The 17787-nt window shown below is 51.0% G+C and overlaps 1 protein-coding gene across 1 annotated transcript; it reads right to left on the bottom strand.

Annotated features, from left to right (window-relative positions):
* Positions 1-323: 323 nt before the first annotated feature.
* Znf583 (zinc finger protein 583) lies at positions 324-7977 on the bottom strand. The gene is made up of 5 exons (XM_042683131.1): positions 7920-7977; positions 5764-5845; positions 3777-3903; positions 3176-3271; positions 324-1926 (listed from the first exon to the last, which is right to left on the bottom strand). Exons 2-5 carry the CDS (start codon positions 5770-5772, stop codon positions 446-448), a joined length of 1713 nt encoding a protein of 570 aa, XP_042539065.1. The 5' UTR covers positions 5773-5845; positions 7920-7977; the 3' UTR covers positions 324-445.
* Between the last annotated feature and the right edge of the window lie 9810 nt (positions 7978-17787).

Here is a 17787-nt window from a genome sequence, read left to right as displayed (position 1 = left end):
AAGGAGTTTTAATGAGGGGAAAATGATAGTACCAAAATGTGAGTTTGGCTTAAGTGTGGGCAGCTGACAGAGGCAATGGTGAATGCAGGGACACCCGTTCTGTTTGCTTGTTTGTTTTTTTGGTGGTCATGGGGCTTGAACTCTGGGCTTGGGCGCTTTTCCTGCGCTCTTCAGCTCAAGGCGAGCATTCTACTGCTTAAGCCTCAGCACCATTTCCTGTTTTCTAGTGGTTTATTGGAGATGAGAGTCTCACTGACTTTTCTGCCCGGGCTGGCTTTGAACCGTGATCCTCAGATCTCATCCTCCTGAGTAGCTAGGATTACAGGTGTGAGCCACTAGTGCCCGGCCAGGGACACCTGTTCTGAAGCTGTTCCATACTTCCTGTTGAACAGGTGAATGTGTGTTGCACAAAGATGATTAAATGGATTGATGGGTGGGATTCCAGTTAAGAGATAAAGCTCACAGTCCTTGGCAACTGGTTGGATGTAGAGGGCAAGGGAGAGGAGAGGACCAAGAATGACTCCATCGAATGAATTTTCTCATGATGAGCAAGGTGTGCACGCTGCCGGAAAGATTTCCTGCAGTCCTTACATTCGTAAGGTTTTTCTCCAGTGTGGATTCTCTGGTGCAGGGTCAGGGAGCCACTGTAGCTGAAGGCTTTCCCACACACGTTGCATTCATATGGCTTCTCTCCAGTATGGATTCTCTGGTGTTGGGCTAGACCTGCATTCTGGCTAAATGTTTTCCTACATTCTTTGCACATAAAAGGTTTTTCTCCAGTGTGACTTCTCTGATGTTGTGTGAGTGATGAGCTGTTGCTGAAGGCTTTCCCACACTGGGTGCATTCATAGGGCTTCTCCCCGGTGTGGACCCTCTGGTGTTGATCAAGGTATGCGACCTGGCTGAAGGCCTTCCTGCACACGTTGCACTCATATGGTTTCTCTCCTGTGTGAACTCGGTGATGCTGGGCAAGGTGCGCGTACTGGCTGAAGGATTTCTGACATTCCTTACACTCATAGGGCCTCTCCCCAGTATGAATTCTTTGATGCACAATTAGATATCCACGATGGCTAAAGGCTTTTGCACACACATTGCACACATACGGTTTCTCTCCCGTGTGAATTCGCTGATGCTGAGCGAGAAATGAGCCGTTACTAAAGGCCTTTCCGCATTGGATGCATTCGAATGGCCTCTCTCCGGTGTGGACCCGCTGGTGCTGAGTCAGGTGTGCAACCTGGCTGAAGGCCTTTTTACACTCAGTGCACTGGTAAGGTTTCTCTCCAGTGTGAACTCTCTGATGCTGAGCGAGGTGTGCATTCTGGCTGAAGGCCTTCCTACATTCCTTACACTCGTAGGGCTTCTCCCCCGTGTGTGTTCTCTTGTGCTGTGCCAGGTTTGCACTCTGGCTGAAGGATTTCCCACATTCGACACACGCATAGGGCTTCTCTCCAGTGTGGATTCTCTGGTGTAGAGTGAGCGAGGAGCTCTGGTTGAAGACTTTGTCACATTCGGTGCACTTCAGAAGTCTCCTTTCCATACAGATGTTCTTTAGTTTCCTGTCACTGGACCTTTTTCGAGAACTTCTCTTTTGTGGCTGGTGCTTGTGTGCTCTTTGTTTCCTGGGGAAGTGCTGTCGTAGGTCTAGAACTGCACCCTGACAGAATGCTTGCCAAGCTGGATTACGCCCTGTACTTCCATCTTCCCAGAGAATCTCTTTATGAGTGACCATCAACGGGCTAAAATGTACCTCCCGGGTCCTCAGCTTGTGCTGGAACAAGTCCTGCCTGTCACAGCCATCTTTCAAGTTGGGACAATGCAGGCTGTGATGAAGCTGGCTCCTTCCCATTGGGACAACTACCTTAGCGGATTCTTCATAGATGTCTTGCTTTGATGAGAATTCGCTGTTTTTAAGTACGTACTCCCAATCTAAAAGATACCAAGGAAACAATGCCACTTGTATTTATTTGTCATAAGTAACTTCCAGGGACTAGGAATGTGGCTTAGTGGTAGAGTCCTTGCCTAGCACCCATGAAGCCCTGGGTTTGATTCCTTATTACCACATTAACAGAAAAAGTTAAAAGTGGTGCTGTGGCTTAAGTGGTAGAGTGCTAGCCTTGAGCAAAAGAGGCTCAGGGACAGTGGCCAGGCCCTGAGTTCAAATCCAGAACTGGCAAAAAAAAACCCCAAAACTTCCAAAACAAAAATAAGAAAATAGGTAAATTTCACTTCTTAGTTGATCTCAGAAACTACAATGGCATCATGAACAACAACAAAAATAGTTTTTTGAAGGTGCTGGCATTTGAACTCAGAGTCCTATGCTCACTAGATGGGGGCTTTACCACTTGAATCACATCTCCAGCTGTGAAACAAGACTGAACCAAACTGCTTGTACTCACTAATGTAGTCTACATGTGGTCTATGTACCTCTTTCCCATCTAAATCACATTACCTGGTTCTTAGTTTTTTCTCACTTTGTCGCTCAGACTGGTATAATCATGATTTGTTCTCTCCTCTTTTCCCTTTTATCTTCTTTTGGCTTCTTTGCTTTTTTTGGGTTGTGGAGCTTGAATTCAGGGCCTGGCCGCTGTCCCCCCAGCTTTATGGCTCAAGGCTAGCATGTTACCACTTGAACACAGTGCCACTTCTAATTTTCTGGAGGTTAATTAGCATCTCATGGACTTTCCTACTTGGGCTGGCTTTGAACCATGATCCTCAGATCTCAGCCTCCTGAGTAGCTAGGATTACAGGCATGAGCCACCAGTGCCCAACAACGTTGTCTATTTCTGCACAAATGCCTCAGCACTGGTTTTTACTGCTCAATGGCTTAAGATAGGCACTTCACCCAACCACAGCTACCCCTTGGGGTCAGACTTTCTCCAGAGCATCTGTCTGCCAATCCAATTGCAGGATGCATTGCTACTCCTGGTGTTCTTCACAGCTCATAAAAACAGGTCTCTCCAATCCACAGTAAAGTTGATCTTTCCTCCTGCCAAATTATTTTCTTTTATTTCTATTGAATCTTGTCCCTTTCCAGTTGCCCAGATAGGAAAAATAAACAGGAAGTGCTTTCCTTCCTCTGTTCTGGCTCCTTCCTCCTCCCCCAGGAAAAAGCACTGGGTGTGAGCATAGTGTGGCTCAGCCCATCCGTCACAGCCCTCTCCGCCCTGTCACTCACCTTGGCTTGCGCCCCTGGGCACCTCCTTCCTTGACTTCCAGGGCTCTTTTCCTTGTTCCAATAGTGTGATCACATCAGGCTTATGAACAGAAATTCCTGCTGGCAAGAAATAAAAGAGAACTCAGCCTGGCACAGCTTGCAAGGGTGTCAAGTGCCTGGGCCCCCAGAGGTTGGAGCCCTGGAGACAGGGAAGGGTGCTGGGAGAACGAGGGACGAATGGAGGACAAAGGAGCGGGACTCACCCAAGGAAGACAGATTCGGCAAAGCTCCATCAATTTGGGAGAACACAGAAAGATGTTTTTAAATGTGTTTGAGACGGGATATTGTTTTATTGCCCAGGCTGACCCTGAACTCCTGGATTCAAGCAATCCTGCCAAAACCTTCTGAGTAGATGGGATTACAGGCATGTGCCACTACACCAGGCTTAAGTAAGAGAAATTTAGTGATGCCCATTAGAAATCACCAACATTTCATTGGAACACAGGTGCTAGGTCATGGGGCCTCCTTCATCCAGGGATGCCTGGACAAAGTGTGTGTGTGTGGGGGGGGGAGCTCCTCAGTCTGGCAGAGGTGGGGGAGAGCAGGGCAGGGCCTTCCTTACCCAGGGACACCAGGCTCCTGTAGTTGTCCAGCATCACCCTCCGGTACAGGCTCCTCTGCCCGGGGTTCAGACATTCCCACTCCGCTTGGTTGAAGCTCACAGACACATCCCCAAATGTCACCAAGTCCTGAAATGACAGCCCATTCTTGCTCAGCTGGTGGTCCCACCCTCACGGGGACTTCGGTACAAGTTAGGGTCAGCTTGTCTACCCTTCACCAGAAAAAGGCTGTGCACAGCACACGTTTCCAGCAACGTTTTTTTTGTTTGGTTTTGAGACGGGCCCTTCTATCTATCCCAAACGTGCCTTGAGCTTACAGTCCTCCTGCTGCGTGCTGCATCCTCCCGAGGGCTGGAATTACAGATGGGGACCACCTTACCAGGCCCTGCATGCATGACAGACTGAGAGCTGCCTGTGCAGCAACAGCTCTGACATCCCAGCATGGGAAGTGTGGGGTGGCGGAGACAACCTCCACCAGTGGAGAAAAGATGAACAACACATCTACACACAGCAAACCATGTCACGCCCTAACTCACAACCCAGCAAATAGAAATAACAGCTACTCAGACCAAAGGGGAGACACTCCCACCTCCCCACCACCAGCACCTACAGCACCGATGTCACCTGTCCTGTGTGAGGTGGAGGGTGAGCAGCTAGGGCAAGATACCATCATCTTCGTGCCATTAGCACTGTATGAGCCTAGACCTGCTCTCTCCAGTGTGAGATTAGGTACACATGTGGCCGTGCAAACATGGACCGGTCAGCATTCAAATCCAGCTTCTCTGTCAGCCACCATTGCACAATGCACAATGCACACTGGCAGAGACAGGAGCCAGTGTCAGGTTCCTGAATCTGGCTCCCTCCCTCTTTGCACTTAATCTAGCACTTTATGGTCTGTACATTTAACCCACAGAAAATCTCTTAAGTGCGAGGAAAATGTTTTTCTGAGTAACTAGTCCATCTTTTCCTGACTGATTTTAAGCTGTACCAATACACAATCATAAAGGAAGCAAGCCTTTGAAGAGGAAAGAGACTCCATGTTTATATACTGCAGTGCTTAGCAAAGACTTCAATGTGTTCCAGTCTTAGGGAATTCTTAAGCTTTTCATTTGTTCCCTCTGGCTCCCATTTCACACTGTTTACCATTTCAGTTATTAGAGACCTTTGTAGTAGTTGTTGTTTTGGTTGGTCATGGTTCTTGAACTCTGGGCCTGGGTGCTGTCCCTCAGTTCTTCAGCTCAAGGCTAGTGCTCTACCACTTGAGCCACAGCACCACTTCTGTTTTTCTGGTGGTTCATTGGAGATAAGAGTCTCAGGGACTTTCCTGCCCGGGCTGGCTTTGAACCATGATCCTCAGATCTCAGCCTCCTGAGTAGCTGGGGTGACAGGCATGAGACACCAGCACCTGGCAAGATCTTTGTAGTTTCTTTTAAGTATAGATTCAAATGCTTCATTACTTTCCTTTTCAAAAAGCCTCCTACTTTTCCACATTATTTCTACTAATCTCACCTTGATTAATCAGAATAGTATAGCTGGGGCCTGCTATCCACTCAGGACAGACATAGTGAGACCTCATGGTCCCTGCCAGGTCTCCTAGCACACAGCATGTTTAGGAACACCCCTCTCTCCCCCTTAGCTGACTGGAAATGGCTCAAGAACCCCTGTCCAGGAGTGATGGCCACAGGCATTCAGTGACTAACACTGCCCACACCAATCTGGCTCAGTTCGACGAAGGCAACTCCTATCATCTATCCTACCATGGGAGCCATTCTTAAGAACTAATAGAATGCCCAGCCCACAGGAGGGGAAAAGATGAAAACTACTGTCTAGGGAAAGGGAGGCTTTGGGGAGGTTTTTTTTTTATCCCCCTGGCATGGAGAACACGAGGAGCAAGTCAATACAGACATAGATTTTGTTAGGCTGGGGAATTGTGGGAAAAACCCCAAAACTGTTTGTTTAAATGTGAACAAGGCGACAGTACTTCATTACCTTGGACATGGCTTGAAGACTGACTATGTGTGGCAGCTCTCCTGCGCCCCTTTAAGCTCCTCTCCAGGAGAAGGGCCGTGTCCTGAGGAAACAGCCAAGTAAGGAGAGAGAAACCAACCATGCCGCCCGCCACACAGCACAGCATGTTCACCACCAGCCCAGGAACCTGCCTTCCCTGCGCCAGCCAGGTAGACCAGAGGTAGCACTGAACGAAGTCACTGAGGGATTTTACAGCGCATTTCCCATGTGCTTTATATCTCAAGAATACAATATGCGGGGCTGGGAAGGTGGCTCTGTGGTAGAGCGATTGCCTTGCATGCCTGAGGCCCTGGGTTTGATTCCTCAGAACCACATAAGCAAAAAGAAAAAAGCTGGAAGTGGTGCTGTGGCTCAAGTGGTAGAGCGCTAGCCTTGAGCTAAAAAGCTGAGGGACAGCGTCCAGGCCCAGAGTTCAGGCCCCACGACTGGACCCTAAAAAAAAGAATGAGATCAGGATAATAAATCACTGAACTCAACTAGAAACCAAGGCTGGATCTTTCGTCTTTCTACCTGATGGCTTTTGAAAGCCAGTTCCCTGCTCCTCTAACAGATGAGGGCTCGGGCTGCCCAGCCACTTTCTCTGAGGCACCAATGTGGATACCAGAGTAGCCAGGAGGCCTGGGGGCACAGGGCAGATCAAGACGACCAACTACTGCACTTGAAAATGTCTGGACTTGGGGCTGGGAAGGTGGCTCAGTGGTAGAGCTCTTGCCTTGATGCATGAGGCCCTGGGTTCGATTCCTCAACACCACATAAGCAAAAAGAAAAAAAAAGCCAGAAGTGGCGCTGTGGCTCAAGTGGTAGAGCGCTAGCCTTGAACTGAAGAGCTGAGGGACAGTGCCCAGGCCTAGAGTTCAGGCCCCACAATTGGACCCCAAAAAAAAAAAAAAAAGAAAAAGAAAATGTCTGGACTTTTCTAAGCAATTCCCTTGGGAGAGGAGCAGTGAGGAAGCACGGGCTGGGTGTGAATGGTCACTGAAATGGCTCAGTCGTGAATTTTTCCCCTACTAGGTTTCACTATCTTGAAGAAAAAAGCAATTACACACCATATGCAGAGTACCATGCTCACACCTGTCGACACAGGGACTTGGACGGTTTGAGGACTAAGCAAACAAAAAAAAGTTAGCTAGATTCTCTTTCAGTGAACAAGCTGGGCATGGTGGAACATGGCAGTGACCCCACCTATAAAGGAGGGATAGATAGTGGGATCACAGCTACAGGCAGGACAGGCCAAAACTCAAGAGCCTGTATCCGAAAAATAAGAAAAGCAAAAAAGGACTGGTGATGTGGCTCAGAGGTGAAAGGCCCAGAGTTCAGGCTCCAGCTCTTTTTTTTTTTTTTTTTTTTTTTTTTTGCGATTGTGGGGCCTGAACTCGACCTGGGAGCTGTTCTTTTTTTTTTTTGGGTCCGGTCGTGGGGCCTGAACTCTGAGCCTGGGCGCTGTCCCTCAGCTCTTCAGCTCAAGGCTAGCGCTCTACCACTTGAGCCACAGCGCCACTTCCGGGTTTTTTCTTTTTGCTTATGTGGTGCTGGGAATCGAACCCAGGGCCTCAGGCATGCAAGGCAAGCGCACTCTACCACTGAGCCACCTTCCCAGCCCCCTGGGAGCTGTTCTTGAATGGATAGAGCACAAGGCCAGTGTTCTAACACTTGAGCCACAGTGCCACTTCTGGCTTTTTTTTTTTGCTTATGTGGTGCTGAGGAATCGAACCCAGGACCTCATGCATGCAAGGCAAGTGCTCTACCACTGAGCCACCTTCCCAGCCCCTGGCTCTAGCTCTTTTGTCACACACGCACAGTGAGTGGTGCAGCTTGGTGTCAAGAAGCTCTGAGTCCTGGCTGCTCAGGAGGCTGAGATCTAAGGGTTGCAGTTCAAAGCTACCCCTGGCAGGAAAGGTCCCTATAAGATTGGTCTCCAATAAACGACTTCAAACCTGGAAGTAGAGTTGTGGCACAGAGTAGTAGAGCGTTAGCTTTGAGCAAAAGAGCTCGGGGACCCCACCCATGCCCTGAGTTGAAGCCCCACTACTGACAGAAACAGAAGGGAAAAAAAGCCCTGAATCTAAGAACCTAAATGCCTAAGTTCAACCCTTCAGTCCACCATCCACTCCACTTACTGTTCACACAGCTGCCATCAGGCTCATATGGTCACACCTTCAAATGCTGTCACAGTCTTCAGAGGGCCACACAGCCTCACACTGGCATGATCACATGATGGCAGGGACTCACTGTTAGTGTCACATGGTCCTCCCCACGGTGTCACTGTCACAGGCCTGCCTGACAACACAGGTGTGGTCTCACACTGCCACGGCCCCCACACTGCCCCATTGTCCACCACACACACTGTCACACAATCACATGCTGTCACTGTCACCATCACACAGTGTCACAGTCACATGCTGTCAGTCACACACCTGTCACTGTCACAGCCACAGTCATGCTGTCACTGTCACCATCACAGTCACACAGCCAGTCACACTGTCAGTCACACAGTGTCACTGTCATACTGTCAGCCACACACCTATCACTGTCAGCCACAGCCACTCCCCAATGCTGTCACACATGCTGTGACACACACTTTCACACAGCCATCCTCATGCTGTCACACACTGTCACACAGTCACTTCCCCCATGATGTCACACACAGTCAGCCTCAGCCACCCCTCATGCTGAACAATCTCTCCCCTATGCTGTCACACTGTCACACCACTGTCATGCTGTCACACACTGTCACGCTGTCACTGTCCCCCCATGCAGTCATGTTGTCACTGTCATGCTGACACACACTGTCCCCCATACTGTCACAACTACCACAGCCACACACAGTCACTACTCTGTCCCTCCCATGCTGTCACATGCTGTCACACTGTCCTCCCCACGCTGTGACACTGTCACTGTTCCCCTTGCTGTGACAGTCACCACTGTCACGCTGTCACTGTCCCCCCACGCTGTCACGCTGTCACACTGTCACGCTGTCACTGTCCCCCCACGCTGTCACGCTGTCACACTGTCACGCTGTCACTGTCCCCCCACGCTGTCACGCTGTCACACTGTCACGCTGTCACTGTCCCCCCACGCTGTCACACTGTCACGCTGTCACTGTCCCCCCACGCTGTCACGCTGTCACACTGTCACGCTGTCACTGTCCCCCCACGCTGTCACGCTGTCACACTGTCACGCTGTCACTGTCCCCCCACGCTGTCACGCTGTCACACTGTCACGCTGTCACTGTCCCCCCACGCTGTCATGCTGTCACACACTACCACAATCACAGTCACTACTCTGTCCCTCCCATGCTGTCACTGTCACACTGTCCTCCCCACGCTGTGACACTGTCACTGTCCCCTCACGCTGTGACAGTCACACAGTCTTCCCACGCTGTGACAGTCACACACTGTCACGCTGTCACTGTCACACACGCTGTTATTTTCACACACTGTCACGCTGTCACTGTCACACACTGTCACATGCTGTCACGCTGTCACACTACCCCCCCACGCTGTTGCACACATTCCCACCCCGTCACACGGGTCTCCCATGGCCACGCACACGGCCCGGCGCCGACGCTCATCCCGGGATGCCCTCCGCTCCCGCACTCCTCACCGCCCCGCGGTCAGGTAGGGCCGGGTCCTCGGGCGCGGTCTTGCGGGCCCGGGGCTGGATCTCCCGCCGCCAGCCGGGCTCACAAAGGCGCTCCCGGGGGTCCCGCCGGCGGCCGGGCTCCGCGCAAGGACTGCCGGGAAATGGAGTCCAGCGGCGGCCAACACCCTGCAGAGACTGCTGGGAACTGTCACGCCCCCCCCCCGGGGGGGGTCCAGGAGCCGCGCATGCGCAGTGCCTGCTGGTTTCCTGAGGGGCGCTGGGTGGAGAGCTGGAAGGAGCAGAACTCGAGTCTAACAGCCTCCTTGCAGCTTCACCACATCTCTGACTTTCTGCAGCGCTGGGCTTGAACCCAGGGCCTCATTCACACAAGGCAGGTGCTCTACCACCCAGGGACGGCCTCAGCTCTACATGGAAGACCTTACTTACAAGAACGGTAGCATTCTGAAGAACGAGGTTGGGATGTTTGTATGCGTGTGTGTGTGTGTATGTGTGTGTGTGGACACACAATTCAACCCGTAACCCCTGCGACTCAGGAATTCCACTGTAAGTGTACATCTAGGAAAAGTAGAAACACGATGGAATGCAAAAACTAGTACATAATTCTTTATTGAATCACCAACCACAATAGCCAAAGCGTGGAGACAATCCAAAATTTATATTTAAAAAGAGTCTATGTGAAATACCCCAAAGAGGTGATTTCGGGGCAGAAGGTAGCTGAGTGATTCCTTTAGGGCCGGTACAAGAGGATGAGTAGCAACGCCTCGCTCGTGGCCGTTAATAAAGCTACAGGGTTTCTTTGCGAGAAAATATACTGTAACTTGAGTGTGGTGACGCTTATGCAGTCCGTAAAAACACACTTGTATGTTAAGGAAACTATATCTCAATGAAGGCGTTTTCACGTAGCTTTCCTTCTGTCAATATCGCATTGATTACCTCGGCTATAAGGAGGCCTCGGTATGGGGTAGGATTATGTACCCTGATTTCCGTCAAGACTGTCCTAGATGTTTTGGAGCCGGCGACTCTGCACATCTGACAAGGTTTTCCACCTCTGGAAAACAGCGCCACGCGATACAGAACTCTCAGGAGCCAGAACACTTGCTCCGAGCCTCGCCCCCCAAAACATCGCGAGACCCACCGATGAGGCTTCCAGTGAGGAGGCTTGCCCAGAAACTGCGTTACCCAGAAGCCACCGCGGCTCCAGACCAATCACGGCGTGCCGCCGACATGAGCCCTACGCCGTCTTCCGGCTGCTTCAGGTGGCGGCGCCGCCTGGGCTGGGTGTCGGGGCTACGCAGGCACCGGGACCGAGGCGGCGGCAGGTGAGGGGCTCCGGAGGTTTGCCTGAGCTCCGACAGAGGTCCGCGGTCGGGCATTTCGGATCTGAAAGGACAGTTGGCTTCGGCGTCGCTCGGTGGCTTTTCCGAGCGCGAACTACACTTCCCGTCGACCCCCGCGAGCGCCCTGGCTGGCGCCCCCTGCTGGCGCCCAGCTCCCAGTGTCATTTTTGACAGCTGAGTGGCGTTCCGTTATAGGGCTTTGCCAAAAGTGATTCACCTGACTTGCTTGCTTGTGGTCTTGCCTACTTCCACTGACTTCTGCTTTCTTCAGCAGATCCCGCTGTGTCTCTGGAAGGGGCATCTCCTGGTGCTGACCGCACCACCCACCGTGCTCGTCTCTCCCCCAGCTGCCCTGCCCTCTGGAGACTCTGCTCTTCCCCAAGAGGGGAGCCCTGAAGGCCCCGTCCATACTTGAGATTCTGCAAGTCACTTCCCTCATGAGCTTTTTGGGTTTTATTTTTCTGGTTGGTCATGGGGCTTGAACTCGGCATTGACGCTGCCCCTGAGCTGCTTTTGCTCAAGGCTAGTGCTCTACCACTAGAGCCACAGTGACACTTCTGCCTTTTTCTGGGGGTTAATTGGAGATAAAGAGTCTCACAGACTTTCCTGCCAGGGCTAGCTTCGAACCACAATCCTCAGACCTCAGCCTCCTGAGATCTCAGCCTACTGAGCTAGGATTACAGGTGTGAGCCACCGACGCCAGCTTCATTTATTATAAATTTTCAAACAATTTGGGTAAGGTGCATCCAATATATTTTGTTATTAGTCCGTAAAGTTAGAAACAACAAGTGTTACCTTAGTTGGGAATGTGCTGTGTGCCAAGCAGGATGGGCAGCACGTTTTACTATATACCATTCTTAACAGTCAGGACAATTTCATTTATTTTGTTAATTTATTTGCCAGTACCAAGCTTTGAACTCAGTGCTCAGCTTGCTCTGTGGTGCTTTAGGTTCAAGGCCACATCTCCGGCTTGGCCTTTTGCTGGTTATTTTGGAGATAGAACCTCTCTGACTTTGCTTGCCTGAGCTGGCTTGAATTGCATACCTCAGATCTCAGCCTTCTGAGTTGTTAGGACTACAGATGTGTATGAGCCACTAGCACCTGGTGTTCATTTAGCTTTAAAATTTTTATCCTAGAGCTGGGCATGAGTTGGGTCTTCAGGAAAGAGTAAAAGAGAAGCAAGATGACCACTTACCTGGCCCTCTCCTTTGCTGCTTGCTCATGTATGGCTCGTTCTCCTTGGCACAATGCCCCTTCCTGTAGGGCCCTCCCCAGCCTCTTCCCTCTTCCCTCTGCCAGCCTTGTCCTGAACTTGTGGTATTCTGTGCTGCTGTTTCAGGGTGCTGAACTGTTCAGGGATATGGTCATCATTTCCTCCCAGGAAGAATGGGAGTGCCCAGAGCTGCCTCAGCGGGTTTGTACAGGGAGACCTACAGGAACCTGATTTCTCTGGACGGAGTGTTCTGCTCACATTGCTGGGCATTTCCTCTGGCCAGTTAGTGGCTGCTTTTCAGTTTGTAACCAGCTGGTCATTATTTTTTTTTTGGTTTGGTCATGGGGCCTGAGCTCTGGGCCTGGGCACTGTCCCTCAGCTCTTCAGCTCAAGGCTAGCGCTCTACCACTTGAGCCACAGCCCCACTTCTGGCTTTTTTCGTTTTTCTTATGTGGTGCTGAGGAACCGAACCCAGGGCCTCAAGCATGCAAGGCAAGAGCTCTACCATTGAGCTACCTTCCCAGCCCCCAGCTGGTCATTTTTGAAGGAATTAAGAGCCGGCCACTGGCCAAAGCTTTGTCTTTTCTGACTCTCAGGTCCTAACTGTGTCTTCCTCTGTCCTTCTCCACGACTAAGCTCTGGATTGGGGGTCTGTGTCTTGTCATCCCCAGGCCTTACAATCTTCAAGCCTGATGTGATCTTCCTGGAGCAAGGCAGGGTGCCTTGGACAGAGGAATGGGCAGCCACAGGAGGCCTGGGCCCAGGTGAGTGAGGCATCTGTGCAGAGAGCAGCCTGCCTCTCCTCCCTCTCTGCTTTCTATCCTCCTTTCCTCCCTCCCTTCTTCCCTCCCCTCTCATAATGAGGTTTTACCTTAGGGCCTACTACTTGCTAAGCAGTTGCTCCCTCTCCCCATACTCTCCTTTTCGTTGCATTTCAGTGTTCGAGTTGGGCTGTGGTATCAAAGTCTCATTTCCAAAGCATCCTATTTGTGCAGTTGCTCCACCCCAGTGGGACATAATGGAAAGCTTTACGAGTTTCAGCGTGGAGTTCCCACATTTCCAGGATGACTGGGAATGTTGGAGCCCATGTGAAAGCCAGCCAGGAAATCCAGACAGACCTTTCAGCCAGATAGCACCCAGACATGAAGATATGCCTGCTTTTACACCACCAGCAACCCTTGCTTTTTATCTGAAAACTCACATCGGAGGAAAACCCTCTAGATATAGCGAATTCAGGAAAGATTTCTGGGGAGAAGAGTTCCTCCTGGATCCTCAAGAAATTCATTGTGGTAGAAAACCCTATAAGTGCAAGGAATGTGGGAAAGCCTTTAAGCACAGCTCATGATTAATTCAGCATGAGAACATCCACTCTGTCAAGAAGCCCTGTGAATGTAAGGAGTGTGACAAAGCATTCAATTCTGGCTTGGACTTTGTACATCACCCGCAAGTTGACACCGGGGAGAAGCTCTACATGTGCACATCGTGTGCCAAGGCCTTCAGCTGCAGCTCACAGTTGCTGAAGCACCGGTGGATTCACACGGGGGAGAAGCCCTATGTGTGCATGGCATGTAGGCCTTCAACCACATCTCACACCTGCAGGTGCACCGGTGGGTTCACACCGAAGAGAAGCCCTACAAGTGCCAGGAGTGCGGGAAGACCTTCCCCAGCTGATGCAGCACCAGACTGTACCCATAGGCAAGAAACCTCACGAGGGCAGGGAGTGCAGGAAGGCTTTCAGCCAGGGCTCCACGTTCATCCAACACTAGGGAATCCACATGGGAGAGAGCCCCTACCAGTGCCAGCTGTGCAGCCGGACCTTCTCACATGTCTCTCACCTTACAGTACATTCCAGACTCCACACAGGCGAGAAGCGGCACGCATTCCAGGAGTGGGGGGAAGGCATCTGGTCATTACGCTACTTCAGCCTTAGCCAACTCCTGACGAGGAGGCATGCTACAAATATGAGGAGTGCGGAAGGCCCTCAAGTCAGGATTCCGCCACCGCTCAGCATCAGAGACTGCGCACTAGAGAGGCACGTGTAAACGTAGTGGGCATAGAGAAACCGGCCCTTCAGCGTTCACCCTCTACTGATCCTCAGAGAATTCACATTGACAGGCAACCATAGGAATGGAGTCACTGGGAAGAGCCACGTGGCTTAGGCCAGTGTGTGGCCCCCAGTGCGTTTGGGGAAATGCTGAGGTTGGATGTCTCCCGGCAGGGCTCCTTCACCCCCACTGGCAAAGCCATGTGAACCTGGTGTGGAGACGCTAGACAGGGAGACTATGGGAAGACATTGCCTAACACATTGCAGAACCATGTTTTCTAGTCACCATTTACTAATTCTTACAAGAGTTACTTTGTGTTTTCTTGAAAAAGTAAAATAAATAAAAAGCCCAGTTACTCTTGGGTTCACAAGGAAGGAAATCCTACAGATTCCCTGAGTGGGAATGAAGGGATGCACTGAGTTTCCGGTGCCAGGGGAGGGAAGATGCAGGGCAGGATTCACCCTGGGCACTCAACGGTCTCTTTATAAATGGAACCCTTAGCTATACCAGGTGCTCAGGGCTCCCAGGTCTGGGCAATAGAAGCATGAATCAAAACAACACACCAGGGGGACTGCAGGTGAGCATTTATACATGTTTTCTAGTTAGCAGCTGAATTTCTATTTTGTAACTTCAGCACCTGGAACGAACAGTCCATACATACTCACGACCATAACCTGAAGGTGTAAAGGTCTTCCTAGCCTCAGCCCCGTTTTAACCGCAGTCCTTATTTCTTCCCTTTGCAGAGGCAACCTAAGTTGGCGCGGTCCCTACTTTGGTTGCCTGCTTTCCTTCCTGACAGCATCGCATCTAGCTTTAGCATTAGAGCTGGTCAGTCTCCTCTTCCACCGGCCTCCTGCTCAGGGAGTCTCAGGATTGGCCACTTGACCCCGGTGGAGATTGGGGAAGATGGTGACAGTTCCTCTCTCCCTCCCCACTTCCTCCTGGAAGTGCTTGGTGAGAGCAGAGTTCCTGTGGCTGGCTTGGAGCTCCAGGAGAAGCTGGCTGTAAGCTCTCAGCATGTCCAGCAGTCGGCTGACTCCAGAACTGCCTCTGATGCCTCCTGTGTATGAAATCTAAAGTAGAACTTCAAGTTGTATTTTATGATGATCAGTCAGCGCAGCCTAAAAAACACATTTTGAATTTGACATTAGGCTCAGTACAGGAGTATATGGTGCCAGTCCTAGGACTTGAACTCGGCCTTGCATGCGCACTTGGCTTTTTACATTCAAGGCTGGTGGCTCTACCATGTGAGCCACAGCTCCACTTCTGTCTGCTTGGTGGTTAATGAGAGTTTAAGAGTCTCACAGACTTTCCTGTCAGGGTTGGCTTTGAACCGTGATCCTCAGATCTCATCCTCCTGGGTAACAAGGATTAGAGGCATGAGTTACCGCCCCTGGCTTGAGAGTTTCACCTTTTGATTTATATTGTACCAGCCTAAAAGGACCTCACCAGCCCTCCTTTAAGAAGTCAGCTACTTCTGCTGTTACCTGCTACCGGGTTTGCCTGCCCACGGGGCCTGCTGCCCACTGCACAGAGGAAGTCCCATTAGAGCCTCGTTGTGCTCCTCTCTGTGTTGTGACTACCTCCTTCCCCTGCAGAGCAGTTGCTGCTGAGCCTGCTTATTTGGAAACAACAAACCTGTGTCTACCCTCAGGTGCCCTGGATAGGAAGTTGCTCCTTCCTCGCTCCAGGAGGTCCGTCTGCAGTTTATTTTCACGTTTTGCTGCAGTAAAGTAATGGTTTATCTTGGTTTTCTCCCCGTGTTTCCCTTGTGTTCAGTTGTGTGCCGTTCATTCAGGTGTCTTCCATCATTGCTTGTTTGCTGTTGTATATTTGAAACGGTCTTGCTGCACAGCACAGGCTGACTTCCAACTGTCATCCTCTTGCCTCCCATGCCTCCATCTATCACCTCAGTGCTGAGATCAAAGGCAGATGCCACTCTACCGGCCCAGTCTCCTGCCTCCGGCTGCATCCAGTTCCTGAGCACTGAGATCATAGGCCTGTGCCACTATGCCTTGGTGTTTCAGTTATGCCTTATGAAATAGATTCAGAATTTACCATGTGAATCTTTTGCTTAGGTGAGGATCTCACATCTTCTAGGATGACAGGTGTGAGCCACCAGCTTATGTCTCCATTTCTTTGTTGGTGAACATTCAGGTTGGTTGTTTGCTGAGCTGGGCGCCAATGGCTCATGCCTATAATTCTACCTACTCAGAAGTCTAAGATCTGCAGACTGTGGTTCAAAGACTGGCAGGAAAGCATGTGAGACTCTATCTCCAATAAACTACTCACACACACAAGCTGGAAGTGGCACTGTGGCTCAAGTGGCAGAGCATTAGCTTTGAGCAAAAAGAAGCTCAGGGACAGTGCCCAGGCCCTGAGTTCAAGCCCCAGGACTTGGTGTGTGTGTGGAATATAAAAAAGTCTGCAGAGCATCTTTTGTCTTGTCTGGGGGGCAGACCCACACAAAGTCCTTCAGGATAGAGATTTGGCCATTGAAGCCTGGATTGTACAGTTGCTGCAGCCTGGACACCTAGACACTGACAGCTGACATCACCTGCTGTAATCTTGGCTGAAATATCCGTGAATTGGGTCCTGGCCTCTAGGGAAGTTGAACCAAGGTACTGAGCTAGTGCTTTTAAGGAGGTGGAGAGAGAGGCAGGCTGGAGAGCTGGCTGCCACTCCACCCAGGAACACTGCACATTTCAGTGGATTGAGGAGTCCCTGCTTGCAAGGCGTCAGAATCGTCTGGGCTGACTTGTGCCAAAATGTGGTTGTCTGGAGGGGAAACCACGAAGTCCCCATGGGAAAGCTTTCAAGTTGTAAGGAAGCCACTCTGTAATGGCCCAATAACTGGTCCCCTGGGTGGCCTAGTACTGTGGCCCACACCTGTATTCCCAGGTACTGGAGATGGGCAGGAGCTCTCTGGAGCTTAGGAGTTCTAGGCAACACAGACTCCACTTCAGAAAAGAGGGGGCTGTGTTTGGTGGTATAGCTTAAGTGGAAGAGCACTTACCTGGCTTGCTGAAGGTCATGAGTTCAATCCCCAAAATATAGGAAAACAAAAAACAAAAGCGGTGTGCTTGGCCAGGTGCCTCAGCAGGTGCCATGACACGTGGCCCCACTTGACCCCACCTGGGAGCATCTGGCTCCCCAGTTTGTTTTGAACCTAAATCATTATTTCCAACGCTTTTACCTGGGGATTTTTTTTTTTTCCTTTCGGGGTCATCCTGTAGGAACTCCTCTCCATGCAGCCATCCCTGACTGGAAACATCTGTTCCCTTCCCCACCACTTTACACACCAATTCCACCAGATTTTGTTGTTGTTGTTATTTATGTTTGTTTGGGGGTTTTTGGTTTTTCTTCTTTTGTAAGGTAAGCACGGCCCTCCAGGCTCAACTTCCCAGGGCTGGGATTACAGGTGAGAACCACCAGGCCAGGCCCACACTGATTAATTTTATTTGTGTTAGTACACTGGGGTCTGGACAGAGGCCTCGTGTTTGCCTGGCTAGCGCTCGGGCACATGAGCCACACCTCCAGTTCTGCTTTTTGTTGGTTATTTTGGAGGTGAAATAACTGGGTAACTAGGGATGCCCTGCTCTCCAGTCAGGGAAGTGGGCATGCGTATCCTGTGCGCCTGCGCATAACTTTCCAGTCCCCCCCCCACCGGCCGCGCCCTCCTGCGTAAACACGCAGCCACCCACGCTTGCACCCGAGGGTCTCCACTAAGCCCCGCCCCCAGGGTCTAGCCCCGCCCCCTCTGGCGTGGGCGGGAAGGCGCGTGCGC

This window comes from Dipodomys spectabilis, unplaced genomic scaffold, assembly GCF_019054845.1.
Source record: "Dipodomys spectabilis isolate Male_0828 unplaced genomic scaffold, ASM1905484v1 ptg000080l, whole genome shotgun sequence".
Lineage (NCBI taxonomy): Eukaryota > Metazoa > Chordata > Mammalia > Rodentia > Heteromyidae > Dipodomys > Dipodomys spectabilis.
The sequence above is the reverse complement of the archived record's forward strand: the minus strand, read 5'-3'. Positions and strand labels throughout refer to the sequence as shown.